Here is a 20,570-nt window from a genome sequence, read left to right on the forward strand (position 1 = left end):
CCCACGCAGGCCCCCCCCCCGCCCCCGCCCCCGACCCTGGGCCACTTCATTCAACACCCCAAGCCACCCACTGCCATCCTCATGGTGGCTGCGGGGTTTTGCTCAGGAGCAAAGTCTGTTAAATCCTAAATTGCAAGCATCCGGCTCCACAATGAAGCAAAGCAAAGACCCTCTGGGGGCACCCTGGGTGCTCCTACGGAGGTGCCAGAGGAGCCCTCCTGCCGTCCCCTCCCTCTGCCTGGCCTCCAGGACCCTCCACCACCGGCCCAGCCTGCAGGGGAGCCTCAGAGCTGGGTCCCACACAGTTGGGTTATTTCTTTTTCCTTGCAGGAATGCTAATCAAAGCAGAGCCTTAACCCAACAGGCCAACAAGCACCCTGCCAGGTGGCTGTTGGCATGGCAGCCAGGAAGGTAGCGGAAGGTCCCCTCTGGGCAGAGGCATTTGGAAAGAGACAGTTGCGGCCACTTTACAAGGAAGTGGTGGCTATGACCCCCAGTCTGGGGTCTGTCTGACCACCCTGGAGCCCAAGAAGATTGGATGTGGCCTACCGGGGCCTCTTTCTGAGGCATTTTTCTGGGAGGGGGACTGTTGTCCTGAGCTGGGACAGCGTCCCCTCTGAATGCCAAGGAGATCAGGTTCAAGGACCCTGCTCCGCCTGCCCCTGCTACCACTTTGGCTTCCTCTCAGGCCCCGGAAGCAGGAGGCTGAGTGGGTGGCGGCCACGCTGTCCTCTGGGAAAGGCTAAGCATCCCAGGCTGGGCCCGCAGCAATGTGACAGAGGCCGGGGCCAGCGGAGGGAGGAAGGGGAGGCGCTGAAGGGTCTTGGAGTAATAAATACACACGCGCTCCGTTACACACGGCTCTCCACAGCCGGGGATCTGGGAAAGAGCTCCACCCCTACTGCCCAACAGCGTTGGCTTTCATGACGCTGGGGAAGGCCTGGCCTTTGACTATGAAGGCCTCCTTAGTTAGCTGCAGCCAGCACCCGCCCAAGGCCACCCACATCCTTTCTAACACTTTCCTGTTTTAGGTCACGGAAGTTCACAAACGCACAGGCTGGAGGTGGCGGAAATGGGAGAGAAAAGGGAGAAAGAGGCGGCTGGGGGAGCTTGTCACCGGCAGGTATGGACTCCGGAGGGTCCCTCGGGCCTGGTGGACCTGCTGTTCCCTTGTGTGGGGAACAGATAATGGAAGCAGCCTTGCAGCGGGTCGCTTTGAAGACCCCGGGAAACCCACGGGCCTCCAGAGCCGATTCCCTGGCCTGCCAGAAGAGGGCAGCATACACTTCCACATCTCAGGGACAGCAGGGCTGGTTGGGTAAAGGCCGAACACCGGGTTATTTGGAGGAGGAGAAGGCTGTGTGACATCAACAGCAATGTCAGCCATTACATATCATGCCTGCTGTGTGCAGGAACGATGCTTTGTGCGGGCACATGCAGTGGGAAGGCGCCGGAATGATCTGATCTCCTTTATTACAGAGGAGAAGGAGGCAGAGAAATCTAGAGAACTCGCTTTCGTGGCTGGGGACGGCTAAGATAGAGCTGGTAAATTACGGTAAAAGGGCCCAGTCCAGACCACGCCTACTTTGATGCTGCCCTCAAGTTCAGAAATTTTCACCGTTTTGGGGTAAGTTGGAAAAAATGCCAAAAGAAGAATGGTTATTTTTTCAGATGTGAAAACGGTGCCAAGTTCCCATTTCCCAGGGTCCACCGATGAAGCTTTACAGGGACCCCGGCCATGCGGTTTGTTCACGCAAGGACTTTATGGTTCGTTTGGAAGCGCAGAGCAGAGACTGTCTAGCTAGCGAATGCCAGAGATATTTGCTACCTGAACCTTCAAAGGAAAAGTTCACCAGGAGGGAAGGGCCACCTGCTTCCATGTCTGCTAGAGAGCAGGGCTGACGCATCCATGCATGTGGAACAGTACATATGGCGATTCCAGAGGGATACAAGAGCACTTTGGGCCTTGATTCCTTTCTTTCCAACAGAGTAGCCCAAAGTCAAGCAGAAGGGAGGCCTCAGCATTCCACTAAGCAGCTGTGAAGAAGGAATGGACATTGGACCTGGAAAGATACTTAGGAATCACCTCTGTAGCCCACAGGGCCCACCGTGTATATCTCTTCCACACACTGGCATCTCTGAAATCAGGCCATGGCTTACAATCAATATATTAGTGTTTAAGTGAAAGCATTTTTTGGGTCTGAGCATCTTTTGTTTCTCAGTGGTATTTAAAGCAATAGCATCTCTGGTGGATGGCATTTTGGGTGAGGCAGCTCCTACCTTCATAGGTCCGGCCTCTTTCTGCCCTTTCCATTGTTGGGACTCTCGTTTTGTTTGGTTGGTACCCACTCCATAGATTTCACTGTAAACTGGAGAGTGAGCTGAAATCCGGTGACACCTTGTCCACCGGGCAGGGAGGGGCAGGGAGGGGGCAGGGTGGGCCCACTGGGCCCACACTAGTTGTCTGTGCTGTGTGGACACAAACCACTGAGGGTCTGGTAGGACAAGAAAGATCTCACTGGGCATCGGCACGTTCCTTTCCCACCAGTGTTGGCCAGGCTCATTCCTGACGACACACGTCCTGAGGAAAAGACCCAGACAAAAAGCAGTAAATGGGGTTCAGGGGCAGAGAAAGAAGAGAGAGAAAGTACAGGGAGACAGGGTTTGGGAGTAAGGCCCAGAGGCGGGGTGTGCAGAGAAGTCTAAAACTCTTGAAGCTGGTGATCTAGAGCCTGCAGCGGCTCATAGGAGAGAGGAGCCAAGGAAAATGGAAAGAACAGCTCCTCTGCCTGTGGCTCAGGTCAGGAATACACATCGTGCTTCAGGGAGGTTGGTTTGCTAGTGTCTGTGGGGCTGTAGCTGACCAGGGGCCCTGCGTCACCATGCGAGGTGGGCATTACGGGTTGGGCTGCTGGTGCTGGTGCAGCCTCCTGCCCGCCTGCTCCACCTTAGAGTCCTCTTCCTGTCTTCCTCTCTCTCCTAGTCCATGGTGGAGCTGCATTGTGCTGCACAGGGCTGTGGAGCCTCCCAGGATGCGTGGAGCACAACTGTGAGCCAGGACAAAAGCCCCAAGGCTGAGGAACACAGAGGCAGGTGAAGCAAAGAGGAAAGTAGACTCAAAGTGAGGAGAGAAGAGGGAACTGGAGGGAGGCCTAGAAAGACGGAAATCACCCCACCTGGGAAATCACAGCCAGGAGACATATGTGGGCTTCCTGGGGAAGCCCAAGCCCAACAGCAGAGGGTAAATGAGTCCCGCAAAAAAAGACACAGATGGGGACTTTTCTAGCTCTCCTGGGTAAAAAAGAGGAGTAGACAGATTTCCCTTGACAGCCTGGAAACTGCAAAAGGGTAGAGCAGGGAGGGGGCGAATATGACTGGAACAGGAGAGGTCTCAGGCTGACACCCCATGCTCTCTCCTCTCCAGCCAGAAAGGAAGTGCATAAAACACATGAAAATCTGACACTTCCATCCAAAACAAGGGTGGTGATTCTGGGCAGGAATGTTGACTGTGTCCAAGGGAAAAGGGATAGGGCTGGAAGAAATAAAAAGAGGCTTTCCGATTTGTTAATAAGAATAGAGAGTTAAAGATGCGCATTTGGTCTGTTTGTTCATCAAATGCCTGGCAATGTGTGTAGAAAGGGAAATAAACCCTAAGAATCCATAGGATTGAAACATAAGGAAAAAAAGAGATGGTGAAAAACCAAGTAAAATATGGTATTTTATGCCTAAAATGAATTTTTGGAAAGCCAAGACATTTGGCAGAGGTGTGGGGACTCTGTCTGTCTGCAGTTTGAGGGCAGGAAATATAAAACGTGAGACGAGAATTTGATGGAGACGTCGCAGGCCCTTAGGAGACTGGAAATGGAGGGCCCCTGTGAAAGGGGGTGCAGAAGAGACCCCTGCAGTAAAGGCAGCACCCCACAGCCAGAATGATGTCCCAGGCAGAGCACAGGGAGGCCAGTATGTGAAAAGATGGGAGCTGCTGAGGACATGGGGCTCAGGAGGTGGCAGCTGGGGCTATTGCTGGACTCTGCCCCAAGGCCAGGCAGATGGACAGGGCAGTGCTCAGGGTGACCCAGAACCCAGGGATGCTACAGATGTGTGCAGGGAATGTGGGAAGCTTGTGTCCTCCTCAGCCCTGAGCTCCAGCATCCTAGGAACCTCTGAGAGCAGACCGGTGACAGAGATGTTCCCTGCTGGATGGCAGAACCACGTGCACGGCCTGGAGGGGGGCACTGCAGCCACATCTGAACGTAGGGCTCTCCCTCCCCTCCCAGCAGGGTGGTGAGTCCCATGCTTTAGAACCAGTTCCCCTAATGGTTGTTGTGGTTCGTGTTGACAGGGCAGGAGGGGGAACTGTGTGTGGGAACTGGCTGGAGGGAGGGCTTTGCTCAGGAGCAAAACTACCACTCGCAGGAGGGACAATCTGCAGAAAGGACTTTGGGAAACAGCTGCAGAGCTGGAGATCTTGAGGAGAAGACATGGTAAGGCCTGTGGCAGAAGCTGGATGCAGGCTGACACCCCAAGGTGGGGGCTGTGGACTGCTCCCCAGGCAAGTGTCCTGCTGGCTGAGACCCTGGTTGGCACAGGGCCCCCAGCAGAAGTGACACAGGACCCCTGTCCCTCTAGGCCCTGGTGACCATGGTGTAGCAAGGTTACAGCCACAACGGAGGGATGAGAGGTACCTATGCATAGGATGATGGCTACTCCTTTGGGAAGCTGAAATCCAGAGCTCAGAAATGTGCAGAAGACTCAGGAAAGACAGAGTCCCAAGGGGCCAAACCCATTACAACAGACCGAGACAGGGTGAAACAGAAGAGAGAAGCAATGAAAATCGGAGAGTACTGCATATGTATATAGGAAATTGATACACGGCATTCCATGCAAACCATTGTTCTGGCTTTGGGGACCTGAGAACTGTAAATTTGGATAATCTGCAAATACCATTTATAATTCAAAAAGTGTGGAGGCTCAAATGAGGTAATCCTTCAGAGGTCACTCTGGCAAGCATGAGGAAGATGTGTGTGGTTGAGAAGAGGGAGGTGGAGGCTGGGGCTGGGCCCAGGGAGGGGCAGCTGCATTCTTTCCCATGGTGGCCCCGAGGAGCTGCCACAAGATGCCACTGGCTGGGACTTAACAAGAGAAGAGGTCAGAGGTCCAAACCCAAGTGTCACTCGGTGCCCCCTCACCTCTCCTAGCCTTTGCAAAGCCACATACCCTGCATCTGGGACCCCATCACTCCAGTCTCTGCTTCCGTCTTCATGTGCTGAGTCACCCAGGCTAGGTTGAAACTTGCAATCCTCCTACCTCAGTCTACCAGAGTATTGAGATTACAGGCGTGTGCCACCATACCTGGCTTTTCCTCTTTTTTTTTGATAGTCATGGGATTTAGGAACCACACTCGATCTAGGATGACTTTATCTTGTGATTCTTAACTAATTACACCTGCAAAAATCCTATTTCCAAATAAGGTCACGTTCTGAGGCCTCAACTGGCCTTGCATTTTGGGGGACACCCTCCAACCCCCTACAGGATTCAACTAAACAAGGAAGCAAGAGCGCCAAGGATATGTGAAATATTTCCACACACTTCTTGTCCCCAGAGTCACCTTTCTCACCTGTAAGGGCTGCCACTGCCCCTGGGACGGAAGCCATGCTGCTGGCTGGAACGGCAGGCTCTGGCATCTCCAGTCTCTGTGCCTGGCTTTCCCTGCCCTCCCAGACTCCTCTATTTTGTGACCTCGTGTACCTGGTTCCCCTTGGTCTTTATGACCTCCCTATGAGAGGCCTCCTCAAAGAACCTGAGGTAAATTCCTCCATAGGATTTTTTCTCTTTATCTCTACAGCTCATCAGTCCTTCCAGTAACCCATTAAACACCTCCTGTCTAATTTGGCTTTCTGTGACTCCAAGTCTCCCCGGCACTGGCCAGGGGTCCTTCTCCTTTCCCAACCCCAACCCTAGTTCTATGCCAAATGAGAGGCTGAAGTGCTGTGAGCTTAAGGAAGAGGCCCCAGGACAGCCTGATGGACAGGACAAGGCTCCAGTCCCCCCTGATCCTCTGCAAGCTCTTGGGGAGGGAAGATGCAGAAGGGCACCTGCCCCCAGCATCTGCTACAGCGTTGGACCTGGTAGACTCTCGGAAATCTCACAGGGACAGGAAGGAAATAGACAGGTGAGTTCCTTGGTGAACAGTTCTCCAGTATGGGACAAGGCACAGTGCTGACGACCCCTGTACAGGATGTCATGTGGGCCCCAGGGCAATGCCCCTCCGTGTAGGCCCACATCGATGTCCCTCCTGGTCCCTCGCACCATCCAGGCGGCGGCTCTACCAACCCCAACCCCAAGTCCAGGGCTGCGAGCAGGCAAATGAAAAGCAATGCCGGTCCAGAAGCTTCTCCAGCCTGAGTACTTGATGCGGCCGTGGAAAGTGGAGGCCATCCTAGCCAGGGGCGGGCACATCCGGGGACTCAGGGTGGGCCGTGTCACTCACCCGCATTGTTCTGCTGCTTGGTGTTCTTGATGTAGGCGGAGAATTTGGAGAAGATGTCGATGCCTGCAGTGTTGGACTCTCGGTGTTTCGCGGCCAGTTTGGGATACCTGGAAGGAAGAGGTGCCGCTCTGAATTGTGAGCCTTGTTGCTCGGGAAAGGTGAGCCTGTCCCTGTCACTGGGTCCCCTTTCTAGCGGGACCCAGTTCTCTGTGTACGCTCAGGGTGGGCGCTTGGCAAGTGCTCACAACGAAGAAGACGAGAGGAGCGGAGCGTTGCCCGGATGAGCAGCACATCCTGAGGGCAAGGAGCCCAAATGTCTCCCAGAGGGCTCCGGATGTGTTCTCTCCCTGGGACCGGCAGCATTGCTCTGATGCTGGCAGGGGTGGCCTGACATGTCCCTCCGGAACCTCCTCTCCAGGGAGCATGGTGTGTGGTAAGGAGAGGGACCTGCCCAGCTCCACCACCTGCAGGGCCATGTTTGCTGGAGGAAGACAGGAGCTGGGCTGCTCTTGAGACTGTTAGTCTGAGAGGAGATGAGGCTACCCAAAATTTAACCCAACAGCTTCGTCATCACGAGCAGCCCTAATTTAAGGAACCTTCTATGCATATGGCCAGGCAGGGTGGGAAGAGAGGGACGGTGGCCCAGTCAGCGTTATTATCAGTCAGTGTGGATCTTTGTGACCTCTGGGTGACATTTCTAACTGGAAGCTGTTTGGTTGCTTTATTTATTAATTTGGGTTGGTTTTAATGCTTTGAAGCACCCCCTACCCCAAGCCTTTATAGTCATCTGTCATTTTTTTTCTCTTCATCTGGCTCACTAACTAGGCCTGTCACTCTTGAGCTGTGGGAGGTGGCTGTGGTGGCAGTGGAATCACTATGGTTCATTTAAATGGCTGCCAGATGTTAGAGAACTCTGGGGACTCCCAGGATCATAGACCTTGGCCTGAAAGGGACATGGAGACTGGGTCGTAGCACCCTTCATTTTAGAGATGAGAAATGAGGAGGGCCTGGAAGGGACAGGCTTGTCTGTGGACACAGGACGAGGTCTACAGCTGGTGCAGAGGTGGCCCGAATTGGGCCCCCTGACTCGGTTCTGCATCCTAGACCCTCTGGCCACTTCCAGAGACCAAACGCTGGGCTGGCTCCCTTGTCTAGGGCTGGCCAGGTTCATGGCCCGAAAGAGATGGATATTAGTCTCACTTACAAACAACTAGAGACTTCCTGGATTCCTCACTTTCATTTTGACATCAAATGCTCTGTAGAATCAAATGTGATTTTGTTGTTGTTGTTTGTTTAGCTATGGGGATTGAACTCAGGTCCTTGTGATTGCAAGGCAGGTGGTGGCACCACTGAGCTAAAATGCCCAGCCCTCAAATGTGATGTTAAAGAGTTGTTGGAATGTTTGGATGTGGTTGAAGGGAAAAGGTTCCCGTGGTGTCTCCGTTCCCTGGTGGCCTTAAGACGGCAGTTTGACAAGAAGCATGTGGCAGAGAGCTTTGGGGCTCTGCTGCCTCCTGGAGAAGAAGAGGCCAGGCTGCCCTGTTCTGGGTTCCATGGACACTGGCCACCTCCCCCACAGCCAAGGAAGGTGGGGAAGCAAAGAGGTTGTGGCTCGACCCGCAGTGTCTACAGGGGCCTGTGCACTGACTTGGCGACAGCTCCTGGGAGGTCCCCCGGCCCCATCTGCTGAGCACAAGGCATCAGATGGTGGTCTCACTCCGAGGGTTCCGCCTTAGCCACTGTCTGGTGTAGGAGCTTCTATGCTTTTGAGGTTCCGCCACTGGGGAGTCTAGTTCCCCACATTACTGACATGGCAGGTACGTGCTGGTAAAGCTTCCCACATTTAACTGTAGTCCTGAGAAAGGACCTGGGTCAGACAGAGCTGAGCTCAGGGAAGGTGACATGGGCAGAGAGGGAAGGGTCTAGCCCTGCCTGCATGGTGGAAACTTCACAATCTGGTGGAAGGAAGATGAACGTGATAGTGATCCTCCTCCTCAGAAAGAAAGAACGTGCAAGGACACAATCACCCCTCCCCTTTCCTCCAATCTAGAAAGAAGCCAGCCATTCCCTACTTTTCAGGGGTCAAGGTCTCTTCCAGGAACTCCTCGATCTTGTTGACATCTGTCTTCACTTCCCCATTGAAGGTCAGGAAGGGTGGGTGGGTGCCTGGGGCAAGGTTGTGCAGGTCCGCTGGCTTTCTGCAGAGAGAGCAAGGGTTGGATGTTAGCCTCCATGGAGTGGAGTCCTATTCTGGGAATCCCGTGATTAACTCTAAAGGAGATCTGTGCTGCGCAACACACCAGGCAATGACAGGTGTGGAGTTGGAGCATGGGGGGATGGAGAAAGCCCCGGAGCTGGACATGGTGTGACAGGAACCCTTCCCCAGGGAGGCCAGAGCCAGAGCTGAAAACTTGGGAGAAAGTCGAGGGAATCACAGGTCTCTCTAGCTTGGCTCCCAGCTTTCGTTCTACAGCAGAGAAGTTGCCCCTGGCTTTCAAAAGTTCATGGATTATTCTGACAAAAATGCACTGAGCATAATTCCATACCTTAAAAATGAATGAGTTGGGTCACACTTTTATCCTAGGAAATGCCTTCAAATACAAAAGGGAGGACCTTGGGCTCTCTGTTCAAGGTCAGGTACCCTCATTCTGTGTAACTTAGATTTACTGTTTCCTAGCTGACGGTAACATTGGTCAGCCTCTTGACACGCAGAACACCTTTTCCATCCATAACAGCCCTGGACAGATATGGCCTTTTAGTATCCACCAAAATACACAAATTGTTAGATTGAAAAGCAGTTTTGAAAACAATGAAATAGAGGCAATGTGCTCACAAAGGCATTCGATTGTTGACACTTCTAATGCAGACACAGTAAGGTCCAAGTGGACAGACCCAAATTTCTTGAGTAGGAAGATGTCTAGAAGGAGGAAGCCCTAAATTCAAGACTGAGGGAAAAGCTTAGAGGCAAATGCCTAGGCCTGGCATGTAGGAGGCTGTCAGGAGATAGATATTTTAATGATTACACAAATCAAATTTCATTTCTAATTTTAAAGGGAGTGATTTTAGCTACAAAATTAGAAATCCGATATTGGTCTGGAGTTCCTAAAAAGCTTCAGTCCTATTCTTATTATGAGGATTGTTCTAATTTTTCTGGAAAGTAGCTATTTTTCCTTAACACATTTAAAAAATTGTGTTCTACCTAAAATATCGAAAGTGCTCTCTTAGAAATCGTGCTTACATTTTTTTCTTTTTTTATTAATACATATCTGCATATCAGTACGTACTGATTACATTTGTCTTGGGGAGTTGGTACACTTACATAATACATCCCAATTCTTTTTTTTTAACACCGTCCCTTCCCCACCCTCCCTATTGCTTCCAAGAATTACACATTTTAAGAAAAACGGTATCTAGGCATTACCTTAAGTTGTAAATAATCCGTTTTCTAAATAAATACATCTTCTGCTTTCTAATGGAACTCAGCTAGAGTACTTGCTTTGTGAACATTGTTTTCCCTGTATAGCAATCTGGGACCAATTGGGTTTTTTATGGGACACATATACGGCAGAAGAAAGCAGGTTCGATCAGTCCTTAAGAAGAGAGAAGGCGTGGTGTGCCTGGAGGATTCTGGGTCAGACACTTAAATCTAAGATAGCCAAGGCAACAGGTAATTCGCCCCCAGCAGAAGAGCAAATGGGAAAGAGGAGAGTCTGGAGAGGAGGACGGATCCCTGGGACACATGTCCAGTCAAAGGAAGGGACAGGACAGCCCATGGCTTGAGAGTTCACACTCAGCCGCAGCCATGCTGAATGTGGCCCTGCTCTGTGCCATTGGGCAGAACCCTGGCTCTCTGTTGAATTCTGGCAACTGCAGTAGAAGGGAAGCTTTGGTGGGGGGCTCTGTTAATGCCAGTGTGGTTCCGTGATCTGCCAGGCGGTCAAATGCAAGAGCAAGGATGGCGCAGAAGGAGGAGGAAGTGTTGGCAGGCGTGAAGGAGGGAATGCAGGGTGGGACCGCGCTGAGAAGAGGGAGGGAGGGAGGGGAGGAATGGGGTGACCTTCGGGAGCCCCAGAGCCCCAACACTCTATGGGGGCGGCCACTTGTCTGTGGGAGTTCTGGGTAGAAAATATTAGAAGGAGGAGCTGGAGAAGAAAAGGGCAACAGGGCAGGCGCCTGTAAGGAAACAAATTCCTGGCGTAATCAACTGGGGAGGAGACATGAAGAATGTCAGTGACTCAATGACTCGCCACTCCTGGTTGCTCCCAAACACACGGGCTGTGGCTCAGAACTTGAGACTGAAAGTATGATTAAAATCCAATTGACTGCATCTCTGTGTTTACTCTGCGTATGTTCCTCCTTTACCTCGAGAAAACACATTCTTTCCTGGCTCCTCCCGGTGCTGGTGCTGACACAGCTCATGCATTTGACCACCTGGCAGATCACTGGAATTACACTGGCTGTGAAAGTTTTATTTTCCTGCGGTTGCCTCTCCGTGCCTTAAGGATGCAGGGATTTGAGGTGGTTGTGGTGTGGTTTTAAGTCTAGCTGACACAGAGGGAGGTCTTGTGGTCAGCCAGGTGTGATCCCAAATGCAGTGCTCCCCATGGTCTGCCTAACCCAGTCCTCCTCACCATCCTGTAGATCACCTGTCACTATTTTATCTCCATCAGTTGGATGAGGAGCCCACCTGGGTTCAGAAAAGGTCAAGGTCACTCAGCCAATGAATGATGGAGCCCGGACAAGAAATCGGTTTTCCTAGAAGTCAAGAGGTCTGTGTGTAGGCAGCAGCATAAAAGCTTCCTTACCTACAAAGCTGGGGAGAGGCTGGCTTTGGGGGGGTAGGTACTGGTGGGACCAAGCACCATCATGTGGCTGGGTGGGGCGTCCTTTCCTCTCTGGCCTTCAGCTGAACACAGGTCATTTTAGAGGCAATGCTCCCAGATCCCTGGTTTTCCACGCAGGCAGCTGTCCTTTCTAACGATGTGGAAGCCCCACTCTTTCCAGCTGAGCAGACACTAAGTGGGTGGCAAGCAGGGGCTCACTTATGCCTGAGGCACTAGCAGAGAGCCTGTGAGCAGCTGGGGAATACAAGAAATCTTGACAGGAGCCTGTGGATTCCTGAGGGGTTTACGGTCTCATCTGAAAGATGACGGGAAACTTCCAAACTGTGGTGCAAGGAGGGACATGGGTTCGACCCAGGGAGATTCCCGTGTCAGCAGGAAAGGTGTCTAGCTGGACACCTTGGTGAGGGTCTGAGTGTGCCTGTCACTGTTCTGTGTGTCATGCTGGGGAGTCGGTCTTCTCCACAGGGCGCTGGTGTGTGGAGAGGGGATGGGGTGACACCAAGCCTGGGGCCACGTTTCTGTAGAGACAGGAGAGGGCCTCTGTAGACAGAGATGCGGGCTGCCAGGAGCAAGAGCAGCAGCTAGAAGTCACCTGGCAGGTGAGCAGGACGCTGGGAGACAGAGCTGGGGACAAGAAGGACGGGAGGAAGAGGGCTTCAGGGCATCCATTCTGTGGACGGGGGAAGCAACGAAGGTTTTGGAGCAGGGGAGACTCTTGACAAAGGCACTGTTTTAGCAGGAATCACCTGGGGATAATAAAAAAGATTTGGGAAGCAGGTTGGGAGGAAGAGAAAAGGATTTAGAAGAACGAAGGATGAAGCCCAGTTTGAAAAATGAGAAAACAGTCAATCTGGTGGTGCTGAGATCTGAACTAGGACCAGGCATGGGCTTTGAGGATGGAAAAGAAGTTAAGGTGGTGGAAGACAGCCCTGTGAGCAGAGAGAGAGGGGCTGGGGAAGTTTTGGAAGCTAGGAAAAGGAAGGGCAAGGAAGTCAGGATGGGAACCACCCAAAAGGAAGAGATAGTGACAATTTTAGACACAGATTTTAAAGTAGTGCTTATAACATCGTAGTGGGGAAGTCTGGATGATAACAGGGAACTGGGCATTGAATAATTCATATAAAAGTGACAGGGAGAGCACACTGAGCCCACCAGAAAGGTGGAGACAGCCAGTACCACCCAAAAACCCCCAAATAATAACAATTAAAACGTAACTCAAGCCCCTCTTCACCCAGGCCTGCAGTCCAGATCTGCTACACTAAAGATGTGGAAAGATGAAATACAGTCTGGGAAACGAAGGTTTAGGTCTCATCTGAGCCTTCTGGGGTCTTGGGGATGGTGGCACTGTATTCCTGGGCTGGCAGTTTATATGTCCTTAGACACATGTACCCATCCTCTGCTGGACACTCCTAGCTATACCCAGCATCCTTCTTTCCTTCTTTTTTCCAGTTTGGGCAGCAAGGGACACATTCAGCCCCTGGAGACACCATGCTTATAGCCTCCTAGTCTGGGGGCAGCTGGGGGACGCTGATCTGAACTGGAAGTCCATGCTGAGGCTGCAGGAGCCACTGGAGGCTCTGCCCTTTGTCCTCCAGGCTCCCTGTCTCACCCCAAGTCCAGTGCTCAGGGACACAGCATCCTTTACCTTTTCAGATCCACAGTGGTGACATTGAACACAACTCCTTTCAGCCAGAGGATCATGAAGAGGCGCTGGGAGAAGGGACAGTTGCCGATGCTTTCCCCATCAATGCCCGCCTGCAGGAACAGTAAGCAGAAGACTCAGTAGACATGTCCCCAAGTGAGGAGAACATCAGATTACAACGTGCAGATGCTGGTATGAGGGGAGCCATGCCACAGCCCACCTTTATAGCCAGTTGGTGTCACTCATCTTTTTCTGGTCCCTTGTAGGCCTCAGTAAACCTGTCCTGAACTGAACTGAATTTCAAGCATGGGGAGTTTGTGGAATCACTCCTTCCTGAAACAACAAAGCCCTGGAATCTTAGAGCAAAGAAAGGACCCCCAACAGTACATACTCTACCATAGATGACTCCAGAACATTCCAGATGATTCCAGATCATTATATTCCCCAATAATCGTCTAGTCTGTGTTGAGTATCTCCACCAGACATGTGAATGAGTGAGACTTCAGAAGACCTTGACTTTTGAGGTGTCCCTGGTGGCACCTATTGAGTAGGTTTAGCTACTCCCACTAAGCCTCAGTGCCTCGGTACAACCGCAGGTTCCTGTGCAAAATAAGGGTCACTCAAGCCACTGAGTCTGGGTGGCTTGTCACTAGGTAGATCACTCACACTCACACTTTGCCACAGGTTCCATATCTACCTCATGGGGCAGTGATACACCTGGGAGAGGAAATGGAAAAACACAATATTCATAGTATTTGATAACTACAGACAAACATTTAGGAAGAGCTTATTAGACATGCCTGTCACAACACACTGTGCCTTGGAGAAGAGTTAGGGGACCCTTTTGTGACAGCACAAATCTCAGCAGTGGCTTGGCCATTCAGGGTTTTGTGTTGGAGCTGCAGCTCCCACAGAGAAAGCACACATGGGAAGAGGAATCACAGCCTCCACTGCTGGCTGGGGTGGATGCCCCCCAGCTAGGCCAGCCATGCACTCACCAGGAAGGGAGACAGGAAAGTGCCCACATCTGCCTAGCTGCCGGCATGTGTCTGTTCTCCACCAGGCCACTGAGTTTCTGTGCATGGCAACATTCTCCAACCAAACATTTTTTTCCAGGGGCCTAGGAGTCAAGGATGAGAAGGACTAAACCCCAAGGAAGACAGATGGGTGAAGCTAAAGGGTCAGGCCTCAGACAGTTTCCTATGGGAGCCCAGTGAAGGTCTTTGTGCTCTCAACATCTGGGGCCCTTGTCACAAATATTTAAGGAATTGTCACGCTCTGTGTTAGACCAGGTAATGCTCGGACCAGGAGAGCTGAGAGCTGGAATTCTTCAATTTCAGAAACACACCAAAACAAAAGAAGAGAAGGATGCTGACCAATAGCCTCAAATAAACAGCCCCTTCCTCGAGGGTTTAACTTGAAGAAGGGATCTTCTCACCTGAGACTCCAGTGGACAGAAACATGTTTCTCACTTAATTAGGCCACTGTCAAAACTTTTGCTTTCCTCCCTTGACCTGTTTTTTATTTGTTATCCAAGATGCTATGGATGGATATTAGTTCCAGCTTTTTTGACCATGGACCCATTACTCTGACACTTGTGGAATGAGTCTGTGATTTCCTAAAATCTCTGTACTGAACAAGGATATCCTGACATGGGCTATTTCTCCTATGAAATTTGATGTTCGTGATTCCTCAGTTACTGGTCATCCTCCTTCTGCCCTGGTTGAGCTTGAACATAGAATCTTAATAGGATAAGCTGGTCTGGAAAGACATTAGAAAAAAAATCACAAAATCTAATATCCTACTTCTCAATTGGGTGGGGTTAAGTGCACATCAGCCCCAAATTTAGAAGTATAATATATTAAAACATCATGGTGCTAAATCTAATCTCAATCATTAGATTTAATAAGGGCTCCTTAATTCTGGGACCTTGGCAAAATCTGTATAAAATTAGTGTTTTAAATGATGTTAACAAAGCAGGTAGAGATTGAAAATTCACCTCTAATAGTCAACATAAAACGTGGTGTCCAGCCAGCCTTACTCTCTGCTATTCCAATGGGATTCATCTGGAAAAGGGCTCAGATTTCTACCTGTTCCTCACATGGTTCTGCAGGTGATTCTCATGATCAGCCAGGACCAATAGCAATTGGGCCAATAGGGTTACAGTTACGCCTAAGGAGCTTGGTGGAAAGCAAATAAACAGAAGGCCCCTGATTCCACTGGGGACGTGAAACTCAAGAGTCCCTGGGCTGGGACATGGGTGAGTGGCTGGGCCAGCTGCCCTGGGCTTGGGTGTTGCTTCCCTCGACTCTGGTTCCTGTTTCCCTTTCTCTTCTGAAATCTTCATGACCTGGCCCTTCCTCCCTGTACTCTGCAATGCCCTCCCTCATCTTCCCTTCCGGCATAGACCCTGAAGGAGGGCGCCATTTTGAATCATCTGGGAGCAGAGAGCACTTGGATAAAGATGCTTGGAAAAGCTCATGTGAGGGCAGCCATATGCAATGTCAAGAGCTCCACGGGCAGTCCTCCCAGGAAATACTGTAACCATTTCCAGCCATCCAGGCCACTGGGCCCAGGTCTCCTGTGGTCAGTGCAGAATGGCCATAGGTGCTTGACCGCCTCCTGTCTCTCCAGCTGCTTCCCTTCTCAGCCATGGCTAGAAGATTTGCATCTTCTGAAATGCAGCGTCCCACAAATCCCTGCTTTGGCTTTCCTGGCTGTCTGGCTTTAGCTCCACCCTCAGCCACTGTGGTCACCTGGCTACTTGGGAAGCTGGATTGACACAGCCTAAGGTGACTTCAACAAGAAAGTGGGAAGATGGGCAATAGGAGCATCCTAGAAGTCTTGAATCCAGGTAGGGTTTTACCTCTTCTATCCTAGGTAAGACCCAGCCAACCTGTTTCCTCTGCAGCTCACAGTGAGGAGCCTATATAGCAAGGTCCCCCAAGAAAGGGCTGGCACTTCCTGTCATTGAAAATTCTGTATTTACAATTACCTCATGCCTGTAATCCCCGCTACTTGGGAGATGAGGCAGGATGGCCCGCTGTTCAAGGCCAGCCTGAGCAACTAAGCAAAACCTTGTCTCAAAAACTAAAAAGGGCTGGGGCTGCAGCTCCATGGCAGTGCACCTGCCTACCATATACAAGGCCTTGAAATCAATGCCTAGCACTGCAAAACAGAAATTTAAAAGAAAAATGGCCCCAGAGTTGGTTAGAAGGTTAGAAGGGTGAGACATATAAACAACACCACATTCTTTTTTAATTAGTTTGAAGGTGGGAGGCCTTTAACTCAAACACTGAATTTGGAGCAATGATTTTTCCCACATGTGCACGGTGAGATACTTAGCCAAGTGGAAACAGGATGGTCCCTGACTTGAGTCCCCAGGTTGCCCTTTAACAAGAGTGGCAGAGTAATAAAGAGCAGAGGACCAGGAGTCCCGAGTTTGGGCACAAAGAGTTTGCTCTTGAATGAGTAATTTTTCCCCTCTAGGCATTAGGTTTTTTATTTTCAAAGTGGAGATATTGGAATAGAAAGTCATGAAAGACACTCTAGAATATTTCTAAACTATAGCTGGGAAAAGGTGAATATCACTGGATCTTTTATTTGCATCTAATAATTCCAGTGGCTGAATACCATCTCCCTGAGCTGTCCCCGCTCATGGTATGGGGTCCATGAATGCTTGCAAGTTGAAGGAGCTGCAAGGTGACATTCTACCCACAGAAGGCAAATGGGGGACAGCAGGCAAGGTGCTGCACTGTATAGGGGCTGATCAAAACACACCGTGAATGTTTACATTTGTTTAAATGTGTTGCCTGTTACCAGGAGACCCTCACAATCCTCCCCTTCACTTGGAACACATGTATCTTATTGCTCTTGCCACTTGGTGAAGCAGTTCTGAAAGCTCTCTTTCCTGAGTGTCTTTAGCTGTGCTAGCGTAGCTGTCTCAATATCCTGAATAGATTGAAAATATTTGATGGGGATTCATAGCAATGGGTTTCTTACTAATAAAAATGTTTTAATTTACACATTCACCATAGTTTTTGATGCCCCTGTTTTGGGTGGGGGACATGAACACCCTGCCCAGGGTGCAGAGGCTTTGCCCCCCTACTAGCTGCCCTCCAGTACCTGTCCATCGCATTCTAACACACTGTGGTATGGGGCAGCAGGAGAAGTACCCCTTCTGGAAAGCGGTACCCCAATACCCAGGTCTATCGAGCTTCATTAAGCCCTTCACTCTTTACCCTGGGCCAGCTGAGGTGCAGAGCTCAAAGGACTTTTCCACAGCTGGGCACATAGACAATAGGTAGGGTGAAGTTTGCTGTCAAGCAGAGTTGGTGGAAATCTCTGTTCAAAGCGTCCGTGTGTGCCCTGTAGACGCGCTCACAGAAGGCTGTGCTGTGTCCTGACCCTGAGTCCTGTTAAGTGGTGGTGCTGTTAAGAGGTGAACCCTGGAGGGAGGTCTAGGGAAGAATGATTGAAGCTGGACTTCAGAGATGAGTTTTTGCTTCCAGGCAGAGGATTGCTACACAAAGAGCAAGATAGCCTCTCCCCACACTGGCTTCCTGTCTTGCCGTGTAGCTCCTCACGCATGGGCTCTGCTATATGATGCCTTCTGCCACGAAGTCCTCCCTGGAGCCAGAGCCACACCAGCACCACGCCTTTGAGCTTCCGGATCCACGGGTCATTTATAAAGACCCGAGCCCCAGGTACTTCATTATTGTAACAGAATATGGACTAACACAGACAGCGACAAAAAGAACTGAGCCCTTCCGAAAGTCATCTTGGAAGACTTCGTTTGAATTCTTTGTTTATCTTTCCATTTACTCTCTTAAAAGAAAAAAAAAAGGCATAGGGAGAAAAATTCTAGGTTATGAACAAATTCCAGGTAGGGTCTGAATTCTAATCAAGGTTTCTTCCTCCCCAGTGGGGAGGTTTTGGTCAGGATAAAGACAAGAGACAGAGCCACACTGTAGCTCCTGCACCAGATCCCTCCCCTCGTGTCCTCCAGTGAGGATGAGAACTAGGTAACACCTAAAGGGAGCACAGTTCCTGATGCAGCGCTCAGCACAGCTCCTCCTGGCACTCTGCCCTCTGGACCTCATCTCACCTCTCTCCTCTCTCCTATGCCACCACCACAGGTGCAGAGAAAGTCGGTGGATGCCACTGGGCTATAGCGAATGCCCCTACCTGCCCTAAGCCCCATTATGGAGCTCACCCACCTGGTTTCCTACACAGTGCAAAACTGTGCACCTCCTGCTTTAGAAAGGGGTTTTGCAAAACAGCCTCACCATTACAGACGTAGAAACTGAGCCAGGTTTCATGACAAGGAGACTCAATTTCATTTTTCTTGCCTTAAAAAAAATTAGTCTGAACTTGTGCTTGGCAGAGTTATGTGTGCAAATTTGGGCTGAGCTGTAATTGAAAAGGGGTCTGTCTTTTGTTAGTCTCCAGGCCAAAAGAGGAAATGAAAACCTTTCCCAAATGGCAGACTAAGGCAGGAAATGTTCTATTTATTGTACTTCCATTAAAAAAAATAAACCTATCCCAGTAATTATACCATCCACACAATAGTCCAGGCATTCACCCAGGAAGCTACAAGCTGAAAGTGGGTTTCTCTGCAGAAAGGAAAAATTTGGAAGACCTGTCATATATTTTTTCCCACAAGATCCCCTGTGGTTGGAAGGGACACATTGCCCATCAGCTTCTTGTTTGACCAGGGGGACCCCAAAGCATGCTGCATGCTGGTCCCCATTGCTCTGCCAGATAAATACATCCTTGCACAAGTCTTGGCCTCTCTGTCCCCTGCATCCTTGCCCATGAGTCAGGGATGCCTGCATAATGCTTAACCCCAAGTCCTCTGGTTCGCTCTCTGCTCATTGCTCAGCCATGTTAACTGGGTGTGAAGAAGTTGGATCTGACCCTCGCTTGTGAAGAGTTTTCATATAAACTCTCTCTGTCATGTCAGAGTTAGCTGTCACAAAGGTACAAAACTGTCCCCTGGGGTTGACTCCAAGCTCAGCGATGTGCAGGAATTGTTCTTTCCCTCCACTGGATTCTTTCTGGTATGATGCTCCCAGGGAACCAGGCACCAGGAAAATTTGTTTTCTGTCCATTATATCCTGGGTGGGTCCCTGAAAGCAGCCTTTTGGGGTGTCGAGCAGAATGCATCCTCAGCTCTCCCTGAGACATCCTATCTGTAGGACCAGAGTAGATGGTCATGTGGCTACATCACATTACAGGGTCTCCACTTCACTGCAGGGGACCACATGGGGTAGGTCTGCCTGTTTGCTAAAAACTGCATTATGGCCAGCCACTCCCCTCTCGAACTCTGCCAAACAATGGCTACCCTAGCAAGCCCAAGTCACATCACCTTCCCCTTACTTGCAAGAAACTCCTAAGGAAGGAAGCCTGCTATTGTTGGGCTATGTTTAGAATACGAGATGACCCAGAAGTGATAACAGCATCCACCTTGTGTTTGGGATCAGCCCCTTCAAGTGACTGCATGATGAAGAACTGCAAAGAAGTTTTCAAATGTGCTCCATCTCCCAACACTCAGAGGAGATTCTGAGATCTCCAGAATCCCCAGGGAACCACGTCAGCCTTGTCTGTGACTGCAAGTTTTGTTTATAACATTGATCTTCATGGAGGCAAGAAATCTGCTGAAGAGCTAGAAAAAAAATGGAGCAAAACTGGAACAAAAAAGCACAGTTTCTCCCTTCTCAATGTGTCACATACTTCGGGGCCAGACCCACTCACTGGAGCCTTCGCGCAGAGCCCTTGGCAGCAGAAACATGCTGTGGGGCTAAAAAGAAACAAGGTCTTGGAAACAGCCAATGAAAGTAAGCAGAGGGTATGTTCATTGAGGACTCCACAGCGCTCATAGTTGGACACCTCTCTGTGAGCAAGGAGGACTTTTTTCTCCTGTCCGTGGAATTTTCTTAAAAGATGGCTTGCAGTGGCCTCAGAGCTGTCTCCCTTGTTTGTAATCGGGATTAGTAACAACAGCCACCTGCTTCACAAGTTCCGTGAGGGTCCCCAAGTACAATGCACAGGCCACGCCCAGAAAGGATGAGGGCAGTGAGCAGGTGCCACCCCGTGAGCCCCCTTTCCTCGGTGCAGAGCTGGGATTTAATGTCCCAGAGCACTGCAGTCTCTTAGAAAGATGAACACCACTCTGTCCCTCAACTGAGCCCCCTCAGGAGCTCCCGGCTGTGGCCCCCACAAGAAGTTTCTCTGACGGGAGGAACTTCCAGGCTGTTTTCAGCCTCGCTACTCAAAGTAGGTCCATGGACCTGCAAAGCCGGCACCCTAGGAGCTTCTTAGAAATCTAGATTCCCAAGCCCACCCGTACTAAATGAATCTGAGCCTGCATTATTACCAAGCTCTCCTCCCTGGGTGATTTATGTCTGTCCATGTTTGAGAAGACAGCACTTTGCAATGTTTGGAAGACAATGACCTCCGGCAGCACAGAGTGCAGACCTTCCCAACCAGTGCCGCGGTCAGTGAAATCAAGCATTCTAAAACAATTTATTTAAAAGTGCACCTCTACTCATTTGGATTTCACATAGCTCCTGTTTGGCGGGGGGGGGGGGGA

At 50.5% G+C, this 20,570-nt stretch overlaps 1 protein-coding gene across 3 annotated transcripts in view; it reads right to left on the reverse strand.

The window, feature by feature from the left end:
• Window positions 1-20,570, reverse strand: part of Clic5 (chloride intracellular channel 5) — a 62,936-nt gene that overhangs the window by 17,429 nt on the left and 24,937 nt on the right. The window contains exons 1-4 of one of the 3 annotated variants that reach the window (XM_010617753.3): window positions 13,975-14,093; window positions 12,980-13,089; window positions 8,563-8,688; window positions 6,491-6,597 (exon numbers count right to left, since the gene is read on the reverse strand). In XM_010617753.3, coding sequence (XP_010616055.1) covers window positions 6,491-6,597; window positions 8,563-8,688; window positions 12,980-13,035 — 289 coding nt within the window. In that variant the 5' untranslated portion in view covers window positions 13,036-13,089; window positions 13,975-14,093. Of the gene's footprint in view, window positions 1-6,490; window positions 6,598-8,562; window positions 8,689-12,979; window positions 13,090-13,196; window positions 13,289-13,974; window positions 14,094-20,570 lie in introns of those variants that run through there. The other 2 variants (XM_010617752.3, XM_010617751.3) reach the window with 2 other exon arrangements.

Source organism: Fukomys damarensis, unplaced genomic scaffold, assembly GCF_012274545.1.
Source record: "Fukomys damarensis isolate Sample0158 unplaced genomic scaffold, DMR_v1.0_HiC HiC_scaffold_20, whole genome shotgun sequence".
In the NCBI taxonomy this organism is placed as follows: Eukaryota; Metazoa; Chordata; class Mammalia; order Rodentia; family Bathyergidae; genus Fukomys; species Fukomys damarensis.